A 23,387-nucleotide genomic window follows, 5' to 3' on the forward strand; every position below is an offset into this window, starting at 1 on the left:
CGACAACTTGCCAACCTTTTGTTTTACCAAGTGTGGACAGTGAGACAAGCAAATAAGCAAATAAAAAAATCCACTCTACCACCACCAAACCATCGCTTCATAAAAGAATAGCTTAACCTCCAAAAAAAACCAAAACCAAAAACACCCCTACCCCCCGCCCACACACAAAAACAGAAAGGTAATATTGTCGGAATAAAGAGGAGCCCTGTACACTGAATCAATTTAGCTTTGGAAAAAACCCATTACATCTTTATTTCCTTTCACTAAATATTGTGAAGAATTGTGTCGTAAACCAGCACTAGCATTTGTTCTTACTACAGACCCAGCTGAGCCCATTCTCACATAACAGGCACAATACTCAGAATGATCACTTAGTATGTGGAACAAAGTTGCACACAGTAAATCGTGTTTTCTCATTCTCTTTCAATAGCACTTCATAATTTGTCCACAGAAAAATATCTGGTTCCCAGATATGGAGGGGATATAAACGAACGAAGATCGGCCATGAGTTGGTCACTGTTGAAGCTGGGTAATGAGTAAACATGGCTCATCATACTAGTCTACTTTTGTAAATGTTTAAGTTGTCCATAAGTAAGAAGATTTAAAAATGTAAAAAGGAAAAATAGTTATTGTAGAAAAGAGGTTACACAGAATGCCTTTATTCTTAGGAGATACATGATGACGTTTTTAGAAGTCATGACCCTAACTTTCAGTAAGAAAGGACAAAAATACATACAGAGAGAGAGAGAGCAAGCGCAATGTGGCAGAATGTTAACAGTGGGGGCATTCACCTTTTTTGTTGTTGTTTACTTTTCAACAAAGTTGAACTACTTTGAAATTAAAAATTAAAATAAATAAAATAAAAATGTATGGGTAAAAGGTGATTGCAAATTTACCAAAAAGCCACTGAGCCCTTGCTTAGGTAAACATAAAGATGAACTGAGCCTTAAGTGGACAGTTGAAGTTCCCTTTATTTTTGCAGCCTCTCCGAAGCCTTTGGTTTCAGCTAAAATGGCAAAACACAGTCAAATATGTAAACAGACAATCCATTAACTCACTAATGCGAAATGAGAAATAAAAGAAAATCTTCCAAGGGAGATTGAGTTATAGCAGCTTACTGAAGGACTGAGGGAAAGATTTTCCACAGAGACACTTTCCAACTACAAGTCCAAGTTCAGAGCCTACTTTGACAAGATTGCTGCTCCCAAGTTCCGTTGTGCTAGGCAACTCCCAACAGCTGTAAAATTCAGGAAAGGGGAAGGCCCAAAGAGAAATTCGAGGGAAAGTGCAACTAAAGTAGAGTTTTAAAATCCAAATCCCAAGGACAAAGAAATTTTCAACATGATACAGTAACTGAACAAGTCAACCTAATCCACAAAATGTCAAATTCTTTTTTTTTTTTTTTAAGGGGTAATTTGGTTACTCACTTTAGGGCTGTTTTACCTATGGATTCATTTAAATAGCCACCCGAAGAACTTAAATTGTTTACACTGTTTTCACAAAAAAATTGGCATTCGCCCACACATCAGGTTCATTCTTATCTAAATAAATTCCTATGCACCAATTTGTCACTTTGGGGCCATTCTGTTAGCCGGCAGCGACCCCACGTGGCCACCAGAGAAACAAGCGCAATTCAACTTCAGAGTACCAGGGCCTTGAACTAATTTTTCCCGTTTTAATCTTCAAGAGTTTAACTCGAGTTAAACTCTTACATGTGGACAGGTCTTCAGACTGATGCCTGTTTAAATTCTCTAGGGATTACTAGAAGAGAAATGCAGGAGGAGTCCCCGTGAGGTTCGACCTACGCAAGTATAGAAGAAACCTGAGACCCAAGAGGAACATGAAGTACAGAGCTCAAGAACGGACGCCCAGAGCTTAGGACTTCCAGAGTCCATGAAGCGCCGAGTGATTCCCATCCAGGATCACTCGGGTTCTTCGAAAGTACCCCAAGTGTCCGCCATTTTCCACCTACAAATTCAAACGACAGCAGCGATGGCGGTGAACGCGCTCGGCCTCGAATCTTGTCAGAGCCACGTAATCCCGCCCGGGCCACTTCTCCCTCCTAGACCAACCTCCGGGTCCAGGGGGCCTAGGGCCTGCAAGCAGGGGCTGGGTCGGGGGGAGACGAGGCGAAGGGCAACCCGAGAGGCCGGGGAGGGCGACGAGAGGACGGCGGGCCCTCGCTCTTCCGCCCCGCCCCAGGCTGGGCGCCCCCGAGCGGCGACGGGACCTACAGGCCGGGCGGTCCTTGGGGCCGCTCGGGTCTTCTCGGGTCGCCGCTGACGTTTCGGGCTTGCGGGACCGGCACCCTGCATCGCCCGGATCCTTCAGGGGCGCTTCCTCCTCGACGTCCGGCATGTTGCGGATGGAATCTGGGTGGGGAGAAATGACGCGCCGTTGGCGTCGGGGAAGGGGGCCCTCCAACTGCCGCCGGGGGCCCGGAGTCCGGCCGCGCGCGCCCGACCCGGCCAGACCAAAAGAGCAGGGTGGCCAGCTGCAGGGCCTCTCGGGGCACAGGCGGGACAAAGGAGCCTGGAGGAGGGGTGCGGGGACCCAGAAGTCAGGCCCTGGGCGCGCAACGAGCGGGCGGCGCGGGGTGCGGCCCTCCGCGCCCGGGACGCCCGCCTCGGGCCCTCCCCGGCTCCGGCAGCAGAGGGCGCCCTCGGCGCTTCGGCTCCGCGCCGCTCACCTCCTCCCCGGCGACCGGCCCCGGCTCTGGGCTCGGCGCCGCGGCGCGCAGCCTCGAGGCCCGGGTCGTACCAACCGCGGCGCGGCGGCGGGGGCGGGCGGCCGCGAGGGGCCTGACGGCGGCGCGGAGACGCCCGGGCCGACCCCGCGCGCACCCCCGCCCGCCCCGCCGGGGGCGCCGGGTGGGAGAGTCGGGGCTTTGAGAACAAAGCGCCGCCCATCTCCCGGGGCAACGGGCGGGGTCGCGTGGCCACCCCGCAGTCCGCCGCCCGCCCAGGCGGTCGGGCTGGTGCGGGGTCGTCGTGGGCTCGAAGGGTTGCGGGGCCTGCGGGGCCGCTCTCTGCCGGGCACGTCCGGCCCCCGCGAGAAAGATCCCCTGGAACTACTGAGGGAGAGAGGGCGCACGGTGCTTCGTTTCTCTTCAGCCGGCTCCTGTAGTCCGAGAAACAGGTCCCCACCCAGGAGGGTGGTTCCTTTTTAGCACATTCTAGGGCATCGTGAGAGCCGGGCCTGCTGCCGTGCTACAGGTGTGGAAACCGAGACCCCTGGCCAGCTGCCGGTCCATGGAGGCTGAGCCTCTGAATTCCTGGCCTGGGCTCTGCTTGGACCTGGGGGCGGCCCTCCTACGCCTGCCTCCGGGTCTGCTCTGTTGCCCCTGAAGTGATGTGAGGACCGGGAGTGACCACCCTCCCCTCCAATTCCTGCACTTTGGGAGGAAAAATGAAAAGGAAGTGTCCACTGCCTACTCTCCTATCCCTCTTTATTAACGGACTTGATTCCTTACAACAAAAGCTTGCTTTAAAAAAATAAAATAAAACGTAAGATGAAAGTATTGCCTGTAAGAAAGCAAGTTCTTATTATAACCCCTGTTTTGTTAATGTGGAATGTGGATTTTTCTTGCACAACTCATGCGTTTTGAAAGGGAAAATTTTGAAGAGGCCTAAGAACCTTTTCTTCCTTCCTTCCTTCCTTCCCTCCCTCCCTCCTTCCCTCCCTCCTTCCTTCCTTCCGTCCTTCCTCCCTCCCTCCCTCCCTCCTTCCTTCCTTCCTTCCTTCTATCCTTCCTCCCTCCCTCCCTCCTTCATTCCATCCTTCCTCCCTCCCTCCCTCCTTCCTTCCTTCCTTCCTTCCTTCCTTCCTTCCTTCCTTCCTTCCTTCCTTCCTCTATCCTTCCTCCCTCCCTCCCTTCCTTCCTCTCTATGCCTAACATGGAGCTTGAACTCACTCTCCCAAAGATCAAGAGTTGCGTGTGAGTTGCTGAACACATTTCTGCAAAATGTGCAATATGTGCAAAAGTCCGCTCTAGGGGCGCCTGGGTGGCTCAGTTGGTTAAGCAGCTGCCTTCAGCTCAGGTCATGATCCCAGGGTCGTGGTATTGAGCCCCACATCGGCTCCTTGCTCAGGGGAGAGCCTGCTTCTCCCTCTGCCTGCCCCTTCCCCCTGCTTGTGCTTGCTCTCTCTGACAAATAAATAAATCTTAAGAAAGGAAGAAAGAAAGAAAGAAAGAAAGAAGAAAGAAAGAAAGAAAGAAAGAAAGAAAGAAAGAAAGAAAGAAAGAAGAAAGAAAGAAAGAAAGAAAGAAAGAAAGAAAGAAAGAAAGAAAGAAAGAAAAAGAAAGAAAAGAAAGAAAGAAAGAAAGAAAAGAAAGAAAGCCCACTCTACCCTGAGGTCAAGGTGATATGAGGGGAATGGCCTAGTAAAGTTACTGTTTAGCTGAAGCGTTCTTAATCCAGTACATGTTAAACCTGCCCCTTACTCCCCCTCAACCTTTCCTGGTATTTCCCTCAGAGATGTTAACTGTGAAGCAGGCTGGCCTTCACCCCAAACTGAGAAGGGAGAGAAATTGTCTGACTTCAGCAAAGAGGTCAATGAAAATGTGATTCTTCATTATTACATGGGAGATATTTAGGCTAGGTCTCAAAAAAAAAAAAAAAAAAAAAAATTCCAGAGTTCTGTTTGGGCATTTTTATTCCGGGAGAAAGTTTCCAGAATGACACCAGTTCATTTGCCCACAAAAATGGCATTGCCACAAAACTTTCCCTGCTGATGCCTGAAATTGGCTCCAGCAGTTCATTCATATACATTACACAACCTCTATAAGTGTCCTCTTAATACCCAAATTCTCTGGAAGGGGCAGTGGGAAGAAATAGCAGTGTGGGAGCATGTGGGGGTGGGGTTGGGGACTGAAGCCAGAAAAGGAGTAAAGGATGGGGGTGGGAGAGAAAGACAGAATTAGAGTTTTCCCAGGGTCAGCCTGGGGACAGCATTTCATGATCTTTATCACTAAGAGTTTATCAGAACCAACTAGGCAAAGTTAAAAGTTGAGGCGAATAGAAAGATGATTCGAGAGATATGCCCTCCTTCCCTTTGGGGTCTTAGTTAATAATAACTGATTTTTGTTTAATGATTTACAAAATGTTTTTACATTGCAAATCCATATGCTCTGCTCGCAATCCTACCTGTTCAGTAGGCAAGGCGGGTGTTATTTTGCACCATTTAAAAGATGAGCAAACTGGGAATCAGAGAGATTTCAGGGAGTAACCAAAAGTCACGTGGCAAGCAAGGTCTTGACGCTCAATCCTACACTTTTTCTTAATTCACCCGACCTCCCTGACTCTAGCTGAGAAGCTGTATAAACAAGAAAAATAACTAACATAAAATGGTTGGTAACTACCAGATTTGGGGGTACAGACAAGAAGAAATACTGGAGGTCAGAGAAAGGGTGAGAGATCTTCCAGATGTCTGGATCAGTTCGAACCCAGCCTTTGGCCAGGATACTAAGCAAGATTGTGTAACCGATTTGGTTTTTGGAAATGGGTCCTTTGTTCAGCCTGGTTCCCTCTCAACCTCAGGACCCTCTTTAAACTCTCCTGATGGGTGAAATTGGATTTTCCACACATGTCCGCTATTTATTAGGAATGCCCTTCCTGAGTGACTTAACACCTTTACCCTAAGAAAGTGTACATATCTCACAGACCCATAAGACAAGTATTTCTCGAGCAACCCAAGGACAGAAGTAAAAGCCCCGTTTCCTCTCACATTGTAGGTGCCCCAAGCTGTATAGTCCTGGGTTCTCCTTTCATATTAAAATATCATATGATTGAAAAAATGAAACAAGACGAAACCAGAGAGGGAGACAAACCATAAGAGACTCTTAATCTTAGGAAACAAACTGAGGGTTGCTGGAGTAGAGGGGGTGGGAGGGATGGGGTCGCTGGGTGATGGACATTGGGGAGGGTACGTGAATTGTTTAAGACTGATGAATCACAGACCTGTACCCCTGAAACAAATAATACATTTTATGTTAATAAAAAAATATATGATTTTGGGGGTGCCTGGGTGGCTCAGTCGGTTGAATGTCTGCCTTCGGCTCAGGTCATGATCCCGGGGTCCTGGGATGGAGACCCGCGGCCGAGCTCCCTGCTCAGCGGGGGGTCTGCTTCTCTCTCTCCCTCTGCCTTCTACCTCCCACTCCTGCCCTCTCCCTCACTCTGTATCTCAAATAAATAAATCTTTTTTAAAAATCGTATCACTTTTATCTTCTATTCACAATATATCCATATTTGTCTCAATACTAAAGTCAATTTTCTCTCCTCAAATCTTTGAGTAGAATTCTTGTTCCAGAAGGAAGGGCTTCCTATACTCGCTGGCACACCTCCATATACCCCTATGGGTTCATACACCCCAGATTGAGAAGCAGTCTAAGGGAATCTCAGGCCTGCAGCTAGAATGTTCCTGCTCCTCAACCACTTCCCCACATATGTGAGCTTTAACCAAGCCCAACAGTATGCTCTGTTTCCATTTGCTAAATACAACCCTGGTTGCTACCATACAAAAGCAATTACACAGAGAGTTGGTCCTACCCACAAAGATATTCTGAAAGAGGGGTTGATAAAGACAAAAATGTAAGAGGAATACTCCTGGATGATTGTAAGAGGTACAGAACCACAGAATTAAGAGGAATCCTGAATATGGATCCGCTAGCTTTATAAAACAAAACAAAATAACAGAAATGAAAAACACCTCATTTTACAAAGCATCTTAGGCTTGGTGAAGTTAAATGACTTGGCTAACGTCACCACCAGTTTATGGAAAAATACAGAACTAGAACCCTTATCACAGTCTGTGTACTCTATAATATATAGGGCTAAGCAAGAGTAAAAACTAATACCGTAAATAAATATTTGCATTTCCTAAAGAAAAATGTAAATGACAGGCCATGGAATGGAAAAAGTAAGAGACGGAATTACATAGAGGCCAAGCCTGCAAGTTCAGTAGACTACTGGAAGATAAACAGTCAACTAAAGTGGTAGGGACACGTAAATACAGGGTGGGACATTTAAATGAAACCATTTGGAATCATGTAAACTGGGACTGACTTCATTATAGCCTCCCTTATGGTACAGAACCGCATGTCAAAACTATTTGCTTTAGTCTTTTGATAAATGTATTTTCTTCATAGAACCAAAGAGGAGTGTGAGAAAGGTTTCAGTAATCTGGGGGCAGTCTGGACATAGCCCTTTGAAGCTCAAAGTGAAGTGTGATGAATGGGGAAACCATTACAAGTCTTTTAAGGAAAGGGGGCTCAAAGAGAGGACAAAGAAGATTCTAGCAGCCACATTAAACATCCAACTTGTTTAGCCACATCTCACTCTACCAGCAATACATAAGAGGCCCTTGCTCCTTCCGGCCCCAGGGTCTTTGCACATGCTGTCCCTTCCCTCTGGGATCCTCCTGCTTCCTCTATCCCCCTCCTACCTCACTGACTCCCTCTCATTCTTCAGGTCCACCTCACAAGGCCTAACTTCCTCAGGGAAACGTCTATGAACCTCATTTGCTTCTCTCAACACCCCCTATGTTGTCTTCAGAGCCTTCACTGCAGTTTGTAATTATATGTTTGTTGGCATAATTAACTTTATTCAGTGTGGAACTGTCCCGCCAGACCGTAGGCTCTCTGAGAGCAGGGCCGGTCTGCGTTTCATTTACCACTGTGCCTGGAACATAGTAGATGGCCAGTCCCTAGCGACAGCACGAGCAAGCAGCCATGCAGAATGAGCCATAGCTCTCCCCACACACTGGAGCGGCCAGGCAAACTGTGTCTGACTGGACCCAGTTTCAGTTACCAGCGTCTGTCTTTCTCTTTTTGTCTCAGACAAGTTTCCTCTCTTTCCAACTCTCCTGTGTCTTGAGAGTCTTTTAAACCCTCAAAGACAACGTCAGAGACAAAAGGAAGGGTGTTTCGGGTCCTGGGACAGGGAGGTTCCCCCCACCCCGAACCTGAAGGCGGCGGTAGGGGGCAGTGGCACCCTGGGAGTAACTTCCAGAAGTAGGCTCCCGGTGAGAGAGAGGAACTCTCTCTCTCTCTCTTGCTGCAGAGCAAGCCAGGGTCAGCAGCAGCCCAAAGCCACAAAAACTGACTTTAAAAGTCCTCCTAAGAGCTGCGTCTTTCGACTCCCCAAAACAATCCCGCCTTGTGCCCCAGGACACGGCGCGAGTTACACACTTAAAGCAGTTTCCACAGAACCACATTCAGTTGGTTTTAAACTCTGGGGAAACCTGGCAGCCTCTTTGTGGGTTTTTAAAAAAAACTAGTTAGAGGGACAATTAAACCTTTATGGGCCCCAGAATGTACCTATGCAGACATAAATAAGGATCATTCTTCATCACCAGAGAGAATCCGCTTTTTGGCAACAGAGATATTTTTCTGCATCGTAAGACAGAGTTGAGCTCACACCTGAGAGCCTTTATGATGAGGGCAGGTGATGGCGGGTCAGCATGGGCAGAGGTAGAAACTTTGACCATAAGTTCTCAAAATGGACACATTGCAGGCCTTGGGCTTAGCTGGTCTTAAATAAATCACAAACTCCCAAAGCCTTCCCAGAAAGCCGCCCAGATTTTAGGCCAAGAAAACTCATCTTTCCCCTCCTGCCCACCCCCCCACCTTGTGTTACTTTGGCCCAAAATGGTCCATTTGTCAAAGAGTCCTGACTCTTTTATTCCCACTCTTACAACACAATACAATGCATTCACGTATTTACAGTGCAGTGTCCTTGAATGGTCGGATGGCTTTTTTTTAATCCAATAATATCATTAAATGCACCAGGGGGCTAAATTCTTAAAGGAACCTTTGAGTAAACTCTTTTGTTAAGTGAATCAGTCTTTTGTAAGGCAAATTATCAGCCACCAATTTGTTTTCCAAATCTGAGATTTCACATAGGAGATTTTCTTAAACCAGGCCCACTTTAGATGGCGGCCTGTACATTTTCTTTTATTTTTCTGTCTTTGGTCAAGACAAGCTCTTCCTGAATAGACATTATTGGGTAGGGATGAAGGAATCTCAAACACTTGAGAAATAAATCAGTTTCAATCATTCCTGTCATCCATAATTCTCTAGAACTACCAGCCTAAAGCAAAGTATAATGATCTCCTGACAAAGAATCCAGCTGCATAGATTTGAAGACCAGTCTATTTGAAGTCAGTTTCAAAAGAAATGCAGAGAATGGGGTTTTGAAAAAAAAAATTATTGTAGATTTTTTTATTGAGGCAAAATACATAGCATAATATTTATCATTTTAACGATTTGTAAGTGTACAATTCAGTGACATTAATAAACTAAATTCACAATGGTGTGTAACCATCACCACTATGTATGGCCAAAACCTTTCATCATCCCCCACAAAAAACTCTACCCATTAAACCATAACTACCCCCCCACCGCCCCTCCTCCCAACCCCCCTCCTTCGCAGCCCGCAATAACCTCTCGTCTAGTTTCTGTGTCTATGAACAGGGGATCCTTTTTAAACTCTGGCTTTACTTTGGGCCTTTTTTTCTTCCCCTGGAGTGGGAGAATGGAGAAAGTGTGACCACCCTCTTTTCAGCTTGTCGACTCCTGCTGTGCCTCGCCCTCCCCTTTCCTCCACCCACCGGACTAGGAGCTGAAGCCGGAGCTGGTTGGGACGAGCTGGTTGCTGGTTGGGACGGGTGAAGCTGGCCGAGGGGCTACCGCCCCCAGCGGGAACAAAAGGAGGTCACTGGGTCTGAGTCTCCCTTACTAGCTCAGGAATGGCAAGAATTTTCTGACTTCAATAGTCTGAGGAAGTAGGAACATGATGAGTAGATGGCTGTTTTGGAGTCTGCAGCCTGGCCTGCATGTGGCCCCCACCGAGCACCTGTCAGCTCCCGCCTTACCTACCAAAGATCTGTCAGGGCTAAGAGAGATGGGACTGCAGGAAGGGAAATGGAGGGCTCCCTGGGCACCCGCTGACTCCATGTTTGGAATTTCTAACATTGAAAAACACTGGCTAAACCACTCACAACCCCTGCAGAATTTACATATCTTGTACCCATTGGTGGCCAACAGAGGCACATTCAGAATGATTCACATCCTACAGTTTGGGGTTTACTTTGTTCACAATGCTTAGAAATTCTCAAAAGACCTTCCACCACCCCCCCCCCCCCCCCCCGCCCCTCACGGCACTCTGCCTGCCCCCTTCCCCAACACACAACTCAGGGTAACAGGAGACTTGGCTTACGAAATCGGATTTTTAATTGTTTCAAGAACTACTTGGGGACCCCCAGCCTCGCCTCCCCAACCCTGGGAACTGCGAGTCTGCCAGGGCCCCTAGGGCAACTGGGACAAAGTGGTTTTGTAGCACAGAGAAACGGCCATGGGTTGGGGAGAGAGGAATCACCTCAAAAGTAGGAGGCCTGAACTCTTTCCACTGCCCACTTGCTGGTGACCTTGGGCCAGTCCCTTTAGAGCTCTGTCCTCATTTCCCTCAAGCTGGGTGGGATGACCCTCCAACTATGAGGATTTTTGGGAAGAGAGAGAAACAAGGCTTTCTGATAGCATGAAATAGGAATCCAAGTCCTTCATTTCCTATCAGTGCTGACATTAATGGAAGAATGATGGCAGGGAGGTAGAGGAGGACGTTTGGGGAAAGAGAAGAGTGGACAGGTGTACTGTAGGTGTATTTTAGGACAGGCTGAGAATAAAGTTTTGGTTGGATCTTTATGAGAAAATATTAAGCAGGTAGGCAAGGAATAAGCAGCTGGAATTAGGGAGAGAGATTGAGATAAATGGATAACAAGAATAGAGTCCAGAGTCATGGTTGATAGATGAAATAGTCTTAATAAATGCCAAACAGGGTGCCTGGGTGGCTCAGTTGGTTAAGCGACTGCCTTCGGCTCAGGTCATGATCCTGGAGTCCCAGGATCGAGTCCCACGTCGGGCTCCCTGCTCGGCAGGGAGTCTCTTCTCCCTCTGACCCTTTCATGCTCTATCTCATTCTCTGTCTCAAATAAATAAATAAAATCTTTAAAAAATAAATAAATAAATGCCAAACAACACTCATCAAATGCTTAGTATGTGCCAGGCCCTCAGAGAGCCCTTCACATGGATGTGCTAATACCATTCTCACGACACCCTTATGATGTTGTTAAAAGATATCGTTTGTACACCTGCTTTATAGATGCATCCTGCTCAAAGCTGCACAAGGACTAAGTGGTAAGACCAGAACTTGAACACTGGGAATCTGACCTCAGAGCCTTTGACCAGTTTTTTTGTTTTGTTTTGTTTTGTTTTAGATTTTATTTATTTATCTGAGAGAGAGAAAAGGAGCATGAGGAGGGGAGGGGAGGGGCAGAGGGAGAGGGAAAAGCTGAGTCCCCCTGAGCGAGGAGCCTCACAAGAAGACGTGGGGCTCTTGATCCCAGGACCCTGAGATCAGGACCTGAGCCAAAGGCAGATGCTAAACCGGCTGAGTAACCCAGGCGCCCTTGACCAGTCTTTCATATAACCTCCTAAAAGGGGAGCCAGAGGAACACAAGAGAAAAGGAGTACAAGTGAAAGAGAGAACCTTGACAAATACCTGTAAGTAGTACTCCTATTCTTGATCAACTGCGACCTAAAATCAGATTCTGAGAAGATGGAGATGTGGGTCAGATACAAACTGGGAAGCATCCAGGTGTATCTAGTGATGCTGTCAGCTGGTCTGGCTCCGCACGGGTTCAACAGTAATACTGAGCGCTTACTGCGAACCAGGCACCGTGCCAAGAGGCATCACCTATATTATCTCATTTAGTCCTCTCACAAATCCCACAAGACGGTGCCCATTTCATAGGAGAGGAAACGGGGGTTCCAAGGGCTAAGGGATTTAACCCAGCTACAAAGGCTCAGGACGGGGAACTCAAAGCCAAGCCGTGTGCTTCTGGAGCCAGCTCAAGCAAGCTCAAGCAGGCTTTCCTGACCGCCCCTCCAGTCACATAGCGAAACCACTGGACATTTCTGGAATGTTTTGTCTAAGGTTACCCCCTTGAATTAGCTTGTAGTTGAAGCCAGTATTTGAAGTCAATGCTTCTGGAAGTTGCTGAAGGGTTAACAGTTGCCTGGAACCAATGTTTAAGTTCACAATGTGCCTATTTGAGTTAATTTGACCCAATTAGAATAAAGCAGGGACTCTACTTTTTGGTCCCTGAGCCCCACCCACTTCCAAGGAGCAGCCTGATTTGTCCAAGGGTAACCCCCTCTCCCTTACGGTGATTGGTTCAGAGAGAGCACGTGACACAAATCAGGCCAATAAGGCACAATGGGAAGTCCCCTTGAGGCTCCATTCCACGCTTCTGTCTGGAAGGGACGGTCTTTACCGGAGACTTTGGCTGTGGTGGGAGGCCGGGAACTGTCTGTGGCGTCCGTGTCCGTACCAGCCTCACTACTCAGACTCATGGAACCCTTGCAGCCCAGCCTCCTGCCTAAGATTCCCCAGCATCAAGCCAATACATTTATTGTTTGAGTCAGTTTGACTTGGGATGCTTACAGCCTCCAACTCCCACTGGAATGTTAGCAGTGTGAAGGCACAGATCATGTCTCTCCCCTTACCTGCTGTATCCCCAGCCCTTACTACAAAATTTAGCACAGAGACATAACTCATTATATAGGTGAATGAGTGCACAGAAAAGCAACTCAGAGAATATTTTAGCTGGAAAACACTTAAAATCTCAAATCCAAGTTTTCTCTCTTTTCTTTTTTTTTTTTTTAATTTATTTTTATTTTTAAGTAATCCCTACACCCAATGTGGGACTCAAACTTACAACCCAGGAGATCAAGAGTCACAATCCCAGCTCCGATGATTGAGCCAGCCAGGCGCCCCTCTCTCCTTTCTACTCTATGGTGAAAAAAGAAGAGTTGTTATGTTAGGTTAATGGTAATTTTCCCTCTTAATTAGGGCAGACACCCTCTAGTCCCTCAGCGGGAGCCTTCAGTCTCCGTTAGGCAAGCATCCCAGAGGGGCTTTGATGCAGTGCCCAGTCCAAGCTAGAGAACAAGACACCAGGAAGGACTCACCCCCAGGCTAAATAAAACCAGCATCTGTTGATAGAAATGGGGACTTGGTAAGAAAGACACGCAATTTTACATTATAAATTTAAGTACAAAATATCTCTGAATGTTGGTTAATGTTTATTCTTGGCTATTTTTCATGAATAAATTATGGAAAATACATGCTTATAACTCTATGGGCCTTTAGAATGGAGAGCTCCATCTGCATCCCTTTTTGGACATAGGGCTGAGACTACCCACAGTTTCCTTTGCAGGGGACACACGTCTCTAAAAATCCAAAATTGCAAAATGAAAGATATGAAGCATTGGTAGACTTCATGACTCCCTCACATTGCATTCAAGGGTTCTTGTATGTACTTTTTACATAATATTTTGTTTAAAATTGACTGTATTGAGGGGCACCTGGGTGGCTCAGTCAGTTAAGCGTCCAGCTCTTGATTTTGGTTCAGGTCCTGATCTCAGGGTCGTGAGATTGAACCCTGCACTGGGCTCTGCACTCAGCAGGGAGTCTGCTTGAGATTCTCTCCCTCTCCCTTTCCCCCTCCTCCACTTCCACAGGTGCTCTCTCTCTCTCAAATAAATAAATCTTTAAAAAATAAAAAAATAAAATCAACTTTATTGAGGTATAATTTTTATGAATAAAATATGCCAACTTAAGGGCACCTGGGTGGCTCAGTCGGTTAAGTGTCTGCCTTCAGCTCAGGTCATGATCCCAGCGTCCTGGGATCAAGCCCCACGTCGGGCTCTCTGCTCAGTGGAGAGCTGGGTTTTCCCTCTCCCTTTGCCTGCCTCTCTGCCTACTTGTGCTCTCTCTCTCTGTCAAATAAATAAATAAAATCTTTTTAAAAAGTACCAACTTCAAGTATACAGTTTAATGAGTTTTGACAAATATATATACCAGGTAACCACCACCACCACCATAGTCAAACAGAATACTTCCACTATACCCCAAATTTCCTTAAGCCCATTTTCAATCACTAACCATCTCCTCATCCCAGGCACCAGGCAACCACTGATCTACTTTCTGTCACTATAGATTAGTTTTACCTGTTCTAAAACTTCATGTAAATGTAGTTATATAATTGTATTAGTCAGGTACATTTATTTATTTATTTATTTATTTATTTATTTATTTATTTATTTATTTAGAGAGTGTGTGTGAGCTGGGGGAGAGAGGCAGAGGAAGAGGGAGAGAGAGAATCTTAACCAGGCTCCACCCCGAGAGCAGAGTGGAAGGCGGGGCTCAATCCCACCAGCCCAAGATCATGACCCCAGCCAACATCAAGAGTCTGATGCTTAACCAACTGAGCCACCCAGGTGCCCTGATACTTTTTTTTAAGATTTATTTATTTATTTGAGAGAGAGAGAGTATGCGTGCGTGTATGAGAAGGGGGAGGGCCAGAGCTAGAGAGAGAGAATCTCAAGCAGACTCCCTGCTGAGCGCAGAGCCCTGGGGCTCGATCTCATGACCCCAAGATCATGACCCGAGCAGAAATCAAGAGTCGCGGGCGCCTGGGTGGCTCAGTCATTAAATGTCTGCCTTCCACTCAGGTCATGATCCCAGGGTCTTGGGATCGAGCCTCGCATCAGGCTCCCTGCTCAGCGGGAAGCCTGCTTCTCCCTCTCCCACCTCTCTCGCTGTATCTCTGTCAAATAAATAAAAATAAAATCTTTAAAAAAAAAAAAGAAATCAAGAGTCGGATGCCCAACTGACTGAGCCACCCAGGTGCCCCCACCTTTTTAAAAAAATGTTTCTTTATTTAAAAGAATTGTTTGGGGCGCCTGGGTGGCTCAGTCGTTAGGCGTCTGCCTTCGGCTCAGGTCATGATCCCAGGGTCCTGGGATCGAGTCCCACATCGGGCTTCCCGCTCTGCGGGAAGCTTGCTTCTCCCTCTCCCACTCCCCCTGCTTGTGTTCCTGCTCTCGCTATGTCTCTCTCTGTTAAATAAATAAAATCTTTAAAAAAAAATAAAAATAAATAAAAGAATTGTTTGGGGGTGTAGTGTGAGGAGTGCACACTTTCAAGGTTTCAGGGAGAACACAGGTTCCAGAAGGATGGTTGGGGCAAAAATACATGGGGGTGGGAAGGGGGGAGGTACCTGGGGGCTGCCATCTAATACCACAGACTGGTAGGTTTACACAACAGAAATTTATTTTCTCACAGTTCTAGAGGCTGGAAGACCAAGATCAAGGTGTTGACAGGTTTGGTTTCTCCTGAGGCCTCTCTCTTTGGCTTGCAGATGCCTGTCTTCTCACCATGTCCCTATATGGCCTTTTCTCTGTGTGGGCACATCACTGGTGTCTCTTCCTCTTTTTTAAGGACACCAGTCCTATTGGATTAGGGTCCTACAATCCCTATGACCTTATTCAACCTTAATTACTCCTTTAAAGTCCATGTCTCCAAATACGGTCACATTGGTTAGAGCTTCAACATACAAATTTGGGGACACAATTCAGTCCATAACACCAGTCTTTTGTGTCTAACGTCTGTGATTCAGCATAATGTCTGTGTGATTCATCTGTTTCATGGCACTTACTGGTAGTTTTTTCCTTTTTGTTGCAGAGTAGTAGTCCACTGTATGAATATACCACAATTTGTTTATCTATTTATCTATGATGGATATTTAGGTTATTTCTAGTTTTTTCTATTATGAATAAAGCTCCTATAAATATCCCAGCATGTCTTTTTGTGGATATATGTTTTTATTTCTCTCTTGGGTAAATACCTAAGAGTGGAATTGTTGGATTATTTGGTAAGTAAGTTTAATTTTGTAAGAACCTGACAAACATTTCTCCAGGGTGGTTGTCATTTAACACTTCCACCAGCAGTGTACAGAAGTTTCCATTGTTCCACATCCTTACCAATACTTGGTTTTGTTCATCTCTCTCTTTTTTTTAAAGCTGTTCTAGGGTGTAGTGGTTTCTCATTGTGGTTTTAATTTGCACTCCTTGTTGACTAATAATGTTGAGCATCTTTTCATGTGCTTATTTATCACCTGAATGTCTCCTTCAGTGAAGTGTCTATTCAAAGCTTTGGCTCATTTTTAAAATTGGGTTGTTTCCTTATTATTGAGTTATAAGAACTCTTTACATATTCCAACTACAACTGCTTTATCAGTTAAATGTTTTGCAATCGTTATTCTCCCAGTCTTTGTCTTTTCATTCTCCTAATAGCATCTTTCATAGAGCAGAAGTTTTTCATTTAAGTCTGGTTTATCAATTTTTCTTTAAGGATCATGCTTGTCTTAAATAAAGACAGTTTTACTTCTTCCTTCCCAATATAAATGCCTATTTTTTTTTCTTGCCTCATTGCACTGGCTAAAACCTCTAATCTATGTTGAATAGAAGTGATGTGAGCAGTATCCTTTATCTTGCTCTTCATCTTAGAGGGAAAGCATTCAGTCTCACCATTAAGTATGATGTTAGACATAGGTTTTGGGTTTTTTTTTTTAAGATTTTATTTATTTATTTGCCAGAGAGAGAGAGAACAAGCAGGGGGAGCAGCAGGCTGAGGGAGAAGCAGGCTCCCTGCTGAGCAAGGAGCCTGATGCGGGACTTGATCCCCGTAGCCTGGGATCATGACCTGATCCAAAGGCAGATGCTTAACCGACTGAGCCACACAGGTACCCCTAGCCATAAGTTTTTCATGGATGGTCTTAATCAGGTTGAGGAAGTTCCTTTCTATTACTAGTTTGCTTAGTTTTTAATCAGGAATGGATGTTGGTTTTTCTATTTCTTTTTTTCTTTCTTTTTCTTTTTTTTTTAGAGAGAAAGAGAGAGGTCAAGCCAGGGGTGCAGGAGCAGAGGGAGAGAGAGAGAGAGAAACTTAAGCAGGCTCCATGTCCAGAGCAGAGCCCAACACAGGGCTCCATCTCACAATCCTGAGATCATGACCTGAGCCAAAAGCAAGAGTTGGATGCTTAACTGACTGAGCTACCCAGGCGCCCCTGGATGTTATATTTTTGTCAAAAGCTTTTTCCTTCATCTTTTAAGATGCGCATATGGTTTTTCTTTCTTATTTTGTTAATATTGTGAAGTATATTGATTTTCTAATGTTAAGTCAACCTTGCCTTCCTGGAATAAACCCCAGTTGGTCATGATGTATTTTATCTTTTTATATATTGTTAGATTTGATTTGCTAAAATTTTGTTTGAAATTTTTCTATGTTCACGAGGGCTATTGGTCTATAGTTTTCTTTTCTTATAAATGTGTTTGTCTGGTTTCAGTATCAGAGTAATACTGGCCTCAGAATGAGTTGGGAAGTTTCTCTTCCCTTCAGTTTTCTGAGTTTATATAGAATTGGTATTTTTTCCTCCTTTAATACTTGTTGAATTTACCAATGAAGTTGTCTAAGCCTGGAGTTCTCGTTAGGGAAAAGTTTTAAGTTAGAAATTCAATTTAGATACTATTCAGGTTATCGATTTTTATGAAATGAGTTTTGGTAGTTTATCTTTCAAGGAATTTGTCTGTTGCATCTAAATTGTCTAATGTATTGGTATTTATTGTTCACTGTTGACATTGACAAAGTTGTTCATAATATTCTCTTATTATCCTTTTTTTAACTGGTGAGGTTAGTGAGGTCATCTCCCTCATTACTGATATTGGTCATTTGTATCTCCTCTTTTTCTTCCTGATCCATGTGGCTAAATGTTTATCAGTATTATTGATCTTCTTGACAAACTACCTTTTGGCTTCATTGATATTCTTTATTGTTTTGCTGTAGCCTATTTCATTAATTTCTGCCCTGATCTTTACTATTTCATTTCTTCAGTTTCATTTGCTTTTCTTTTTCCAGTTCCTTAAGGTAGAAGCTGAGATTATTGACTTGAGACCTTTCAAGGTCTCTGATTTAGTAGAGCCCCACAAATTTAGTAGGTTGAGTTTTCATTTTCATTCCATTCAATATACATTCTGGTTTCCCTTTTGTATTTTTATTCGGCTATGGGTTATTTAGAAGGGTGTTGTCTAGTTTCAAAATATTTGGAGATTTTCCAGAAATCTTTCTGTTACTGACTTCTAATTTAATTCCATTGTGATGAGAAGACATATTTTTTGTGACTTGAGCCTTTTAAAATTTATTGTGACTTGTTTTATGGCCCAGAATATGGCCTATTTTGGTAAATGTTCCATGTACATTTCAAAAGAATGTACATTCTGCTGTTGTTGGATGGAGTGTTCTATAAATATGAATTAGGTCAAGTTGATTGATGGTGCTGTTTATCTTCTATACCCTTGATTTTGTTCTACCTGTCAATATCATTTATTAAGAGGGAATGTTAAAATCTCCTGCTATAGTTGTGATTTGCATATTTGTCCTTGCCATTCTGTCAGTTTTGCTTCATGTATTTTGAAACTCTGTTATTAGGTGCATAAACTTTTAGAATTAAGTCATCTTGATGAATTGACCCGTTTATGATATAAAATTATATTCTTTTTTGTTGTTGTTTTGAAATTATATTCTTTATACCTGGCAACATTCTTTGCTCTGAAATCTTCTTTTTCTGGTGTTAACCAACCTTCCTTCCTTTCTTTTATCCTTTCTTCCTTCCTTCCTTTCTTTTTCTTTTGTTTCACAACTATTTTTAATTTAATATTTCACAGACATCTCTCCAAGTCACAGACATCTTTTTTGAGATATAATTGACATATAACATTATGTTAGTTTCATGGTATAACATACTGATTCGATTTGAAATGGTCACATTAAGTCTAGTTAACATCCATCACCACACATAGTTACAAATTTTCTTCTTTTTTTTTTTTAAGATTTTATTTATTTGACAGAGAGAGACACAGCGAGAGAGGGAACACAAGCAGGGGGGAGTGGGAGAGGGAGAAGCAGGCTTCCGGCGGTGCAGGGAGCCCGATGTGGGGCTTGATCCCAGGACCCTGGGAATCATGACCTGAGCCGAAGGCAGACGCTTAACGACTGAGGCACCCAGGCGGCCCTACAAATTTTCTTCTTGTGTTAGGACTTTTTAAAAAAGATTTATTTACTTATTTTAGAGAGAGTGGGGGGTGGTGAGGGAAGAGGGAGAGAGAGAATCCCAAGCAGACTCCCTGCTGAGCATGCAGTCCAATGTGGGGCTGGATCCCATGACCCCGAGATCATGATCTGAGCCAAAATCAAGAGTTGGATGCTCAACCAATTGAGCCACCCAGGTGCCCCTTGTGTTGAGAACTTTTAATATCTACTCTCTTAGCAAGTTTCAAGTATACAATACCATATTATTAACTATAGTCACCATGCTGTACATTACATTCCCAAGTCCATCTTTGGGGTTTTTTTTGTTTTTTTTTGTTTGTTTGTTTGTTTTTTAAAGATTTTATTCATTTGTTTGACAGAGAAAGACACAGTGAGAGAGGGAACACAAGCAGGGGGAGTGGGAGAGGGAGAAGCAGGCTTCCCACTGAGCAGGGAGCCCGATGCGGGACTCGATCCCGGGACTCCAGGATCATGACCTGAGCCGAAGGCAGTCGCTTAACCAACTGAGCCACCCAGGCGCCCCATCTTTGTTTTTATAAGTGTTAGCATGGTACATCTTTTCCCACCCTTTTACTTTTTGACATATCTGTGTCTTTATATTTAAAAGTGTGTTTCCTTTGCCCAAGGTCACGCAGCTTGTGTCACATAGTGGTGGAGCCAGGATTATGAACCCAGGCAGGCTGTCTCTCTAATCCCATTCTCTTGACCTCAATGATATATGCTCTTTTTTTTTTTAAGGTTTTTTAATTTATTTATTTATTTGAGAGAGAGAAGGAGAGAGAGAGAGCATGAGAGGGGGGAGGGTCAGAGGGAGAAGCAGGCTCCCCACCAAACAGGGAGCCTGATGGGGGACTCGATCCCGGGACTCCAGGATCATGACCTGAGCTGAAGGCAGTCGCTCAACCAACTGAGCCACCCAGGCTCTCCGATATATGATCTCCTAAAGGTTTTCTTGAACCTATCTACTTTTCTTCATCTCCAACACCCTGTCCCCACTCGAGACCATCTCTCTCCCAGATACCTACGTCAGAGCAGAATGGAAAACTTTTCCTCTACCCTTTTAGGTTCAGTAACTAGGGCCTGTGAGTTAAATTGACAAAAGACAGATTAGCAAGAAAAAAGACAGATTTTTATTCGAGTACTAGGCAGTTGGAATTTGGGAGCTTATTACCAACTTAATAAGGGAAGCAGAGGAGGAGAAGGTACTTACAAGGAAAACAAAGGACTTTTAGGGAAGATAAATGGGCCCAAAGGAGAATAGATGAGAGGTATTATTGATGGTTTTGTGACAATGTCTGGGTTTGTCAGTGATAAAAGTCAATCTTTCCCTGGTTGTTCCTGGGGAGGGGACTTAGGACAATTGAGATATTTGGGGGGGCCTTGCTTATAGATAAGGGAGTTCAGGAAAAAGCCTATTTTCAGCTCAAAATAATTTTCATGCCACAGTGGCGTATTTGGACTCTCCCCTACAATTTTCCCCCTGGCTCATCTCCCTGCTTCCTCTCCCTTCTCCTTGCCTGCTACTATAGTATTCATTTAAAAATGTAGATAGGACTGTCTTGATCCCATGGCAGTCCCCATTCTTCTCCCTGCTTTGGATGTTCCTCATAGCTCCAAGGGTGAACACCTAAGTCCCTGACAAGGTGTGCAAAGTCCTGCTGCTCTGCCCTGCTCCTGTCTGCCCCCGGCCCCCTCTCTCACTGAAATATAACCCAGGCCTGCCTGAGGGCTCCTCCACCAGAGGCATTTGCATATGCTGATCCACCTGGCCACCTTTGCTGAGGCAACTCTTCCTTCTCCCCTCTGTCGTATTGCTAACCTCATTTTCCCAGGAAGGCCCAAGGTCCAAGGTCCTTGGACAAGGTAATTCCCCCCCATTGTAAGCTTTCTGAGCCTCATGACATCACCTTCCCAGCATTGGGTGAGGTGGCCATGGGAGGGACTCTGGCAGGACAGGGACCAGGTAGACACATGTGTCTGTGCCCCTAGTGACTTGAGCATGTCTGGCACACAGTGGATGCTCAGAACATCTGTTATGAGTGAATATGGAAATAAGGCATCCAAGGAAAGAAGGGCCAGCTGAGGGATGAGGTGAGGCTTAGGGGAGGATTTCCAAATTGTCACTGGGTAGAGATACCCTTAGCATCTGGAGAAGACAAAGGATCCCTCCTTAGAACCATCATTTGAAATACTTAAAATAATAATATATTGCATTACCAAAGGAGTACTACTATTGAAATACAAATATCAACATATAAAAAATACAGACACATTTGTGATTAAAAATAAAGTGTGTTTCTTATAAGCACTATATAATTTGGCCTTGCTTTTTTATCCAATCTGACAATCTCTGCCTTTTAATTAAAGCATTTGGACTTTTCTTCACCTCAGAGAAATACATGATTTTTTTTTGGTTTGATTTGGCTTGGTTTTAATTGTGGCAAAATACACATCACAGATTTTGACATCTTAACCATTTTAAGTATATAGTTCAGTGGTGTTAACAGTGTCACACTGTTAGGCAAACAATCTCCAGGACTTTTTCATCTTGCAAAACTGAAACTCTCTACCCATAAGCAATAAGCCCTCATTTCCCCTCCCCCAACCCCTGGCAGGCACCATTCTACTTTCTATCTCTATGAGTTTGGCTACTCTAGTAACCTCCTATAAGTAAAATTGTACAGTATAGACATTTATTTTTAGTGTGGTTATTGACATGGTTAAATTTAAGTCTATCATCTTGCTGTTTGTCTTACATTTGTTCCATGTCTTTTTTGTTCCTTTTTTCTCTTTCTCTGCCTTCTTTTCAACTATTTTTTATGATTCTGTTTTATTTCCCTTGTTGGCCTTAGTAGCTATAATTCTGTTTTGTTATTTCATTGGTTGCTTTAGGGTTCATGGTATATCTTAACACAGTCTGCCTTTGATATTATTCCACTTCACATATAGTATAAGAACTTGACTATAGTATACATCCATTTCTCCCCTCCTGGCCTTTATGCTTTTGTTGTCATACTTTTTTACTCATACATGTTTAAAAACCACACTTTTTTTGTTTAAGCAGTTACCTTTGAAAGAGATATACACTGGGGCGCCTGGGTGGCTCAGTCATTAAGTGTCTGCCTTCGGCTCAGGTCGTGATCCCAGGGCCTGGGATCGAGCCCCACATCAGGCTCCCTGCTCTGTGGGGAAGCCTGCTTCTCCCTCTCTCACTCCCCCTGCTTGTGTTCCCTCTCTCGCTGTGTCTCTCTCTGTCAAATAAATAAATAAAATCTTAAAAAAAAAAAAGAGATATACACCACAGTTAAAAAATATATATATTTTATATACATATGTATGTACATATATATACATATATATTATACATTATATACATATATATATATGCATGTATATATAATATGTGTGTCTGTGTGTGTGTGTATTTCCTTGTGTGGATACCTTTTCCAGTGCTCTTCATTCCTTAGGGGAGGCCCATGTTTCTATCTGGTATCATCTTCCTCCTGCTTGAAGGACTTCCTTTAACATTTCTTAGAGTGTAGTTCTGTTGATGATGAATTATCTCTGAAGAGATCTGTAGGGTACCTTCCTTTTTGAAGATATTTTTGCTGGGTATAGGATTTAGACTGAGAGGTTTCTTTCTTCCTTTTGGTACTTAAACTATTTTGCTCTCCTGGTTTCTCACCTGCACCGTTTCCAGTGAGAAATCTGCAACTATCCTTAAATTTGTTCCTTTGTATGTAACGTGTCTTTTCTCTCTGGCTGCTTCTAAGATGTTCTCTTCACCACAAGTATTCAGCAACTGGATCATATACGCATTGGTGTACTTCTCAAGTTTTTGTACCTGGGCCTCATTGAGCTTCTCGGATCTGTGAGTATATAGTTTTCAACAAATTTAGAAAAAATTTGGCCATTATTTGTTCAAATAATTTTTCTGTATTCCAGCCCTTTTTCCCCAGGGCCTCCAATTATGTATATATTGGGCTGTTTGAAGTTGCCCCATAGCATTCTGATGCTTTCCTCATTTTTTAAACTTTTTTCCCCCTGTATAATTTTGAATAGTTTCTATTGCTATGTCTTCCTGTTCACTAAAATGTTCTTCTGCAAAGTCTGATCTGCTATGAATCTTGGGCATCTTACTTATTGTAGTTTCTATCCCTAAAATTTTGATTTGCAACTTATTAAAATCATACATGTTTTTGAACATATGGAATAGAGTTATAATAGCTGGTTTCACATCCTGGGCTGTGTCAGTTCATCTGTGTCAGTTCAGGTCAATTTTTTTTTTTTTTTAAGATTATTTACTTGATTGAGAGAGAGAGTGGGCGCACTTACAAGTGCAGGGTGGAGCAAAGGGAGAGAATCTTCAAGCCAACT

At 44.0% G+C, this 23,387-nt stretch overlaps 1 protein-coding gene across 8 annotated transcripts in view; it reads right to left on the bottom strand.

Annotated features, from left to right (window-relative positions):
* The window catches only part of TCP11 (t-complex 11), a 57,955-nt gene that overhangs the window by 17,022 nt on the left and 17,546 nt on the right, over window positions 1-23,387 (bottom strand). Inside the window, exons 1-2 of one of the 8 annotated variants that reach the window (XM_034991621.1) lie at window positions 2,690-2,696; window positions 2,073-2,372 (exon numbers count right to left, since the gene is read on the bottom strand). The exons of 5 other annotated variants lie outside the window; for them this stretch is intronic. In XM_034991621.1, the coding sequence (XP_034847512.1) occupies window positions 2,073-2,358 (286 nt within the window). In that variant the 5' untranslated portion in view covers window positions 2,359-2,372; window positions 2,690-2,696. Of the gene's footprint in view, window positions 1-2,072; window positions 2,637-2,689; window positions 2,697-23,387 lie in introns of those variants that run through there. 2 more of the 8 variants (XM_034991630.1, XM_034991622.1) reach the window with 2 other exon arrangements.

Source organism: Mirounga leonina, unplaced genomic scaffold (genome assembly GCF_011800145.1).
Source record: "Mirounga leonina isolate KUSES-001 unplaced genomic scaffold, KU_Mleo_1.0 Mir_53, whole genome shotgun sequence".
NCBI lineage: Eukaryota > Metazoa > Chordata > Mammalia > Carnivora > Phocidae > Mirounga > Mirounga leonina.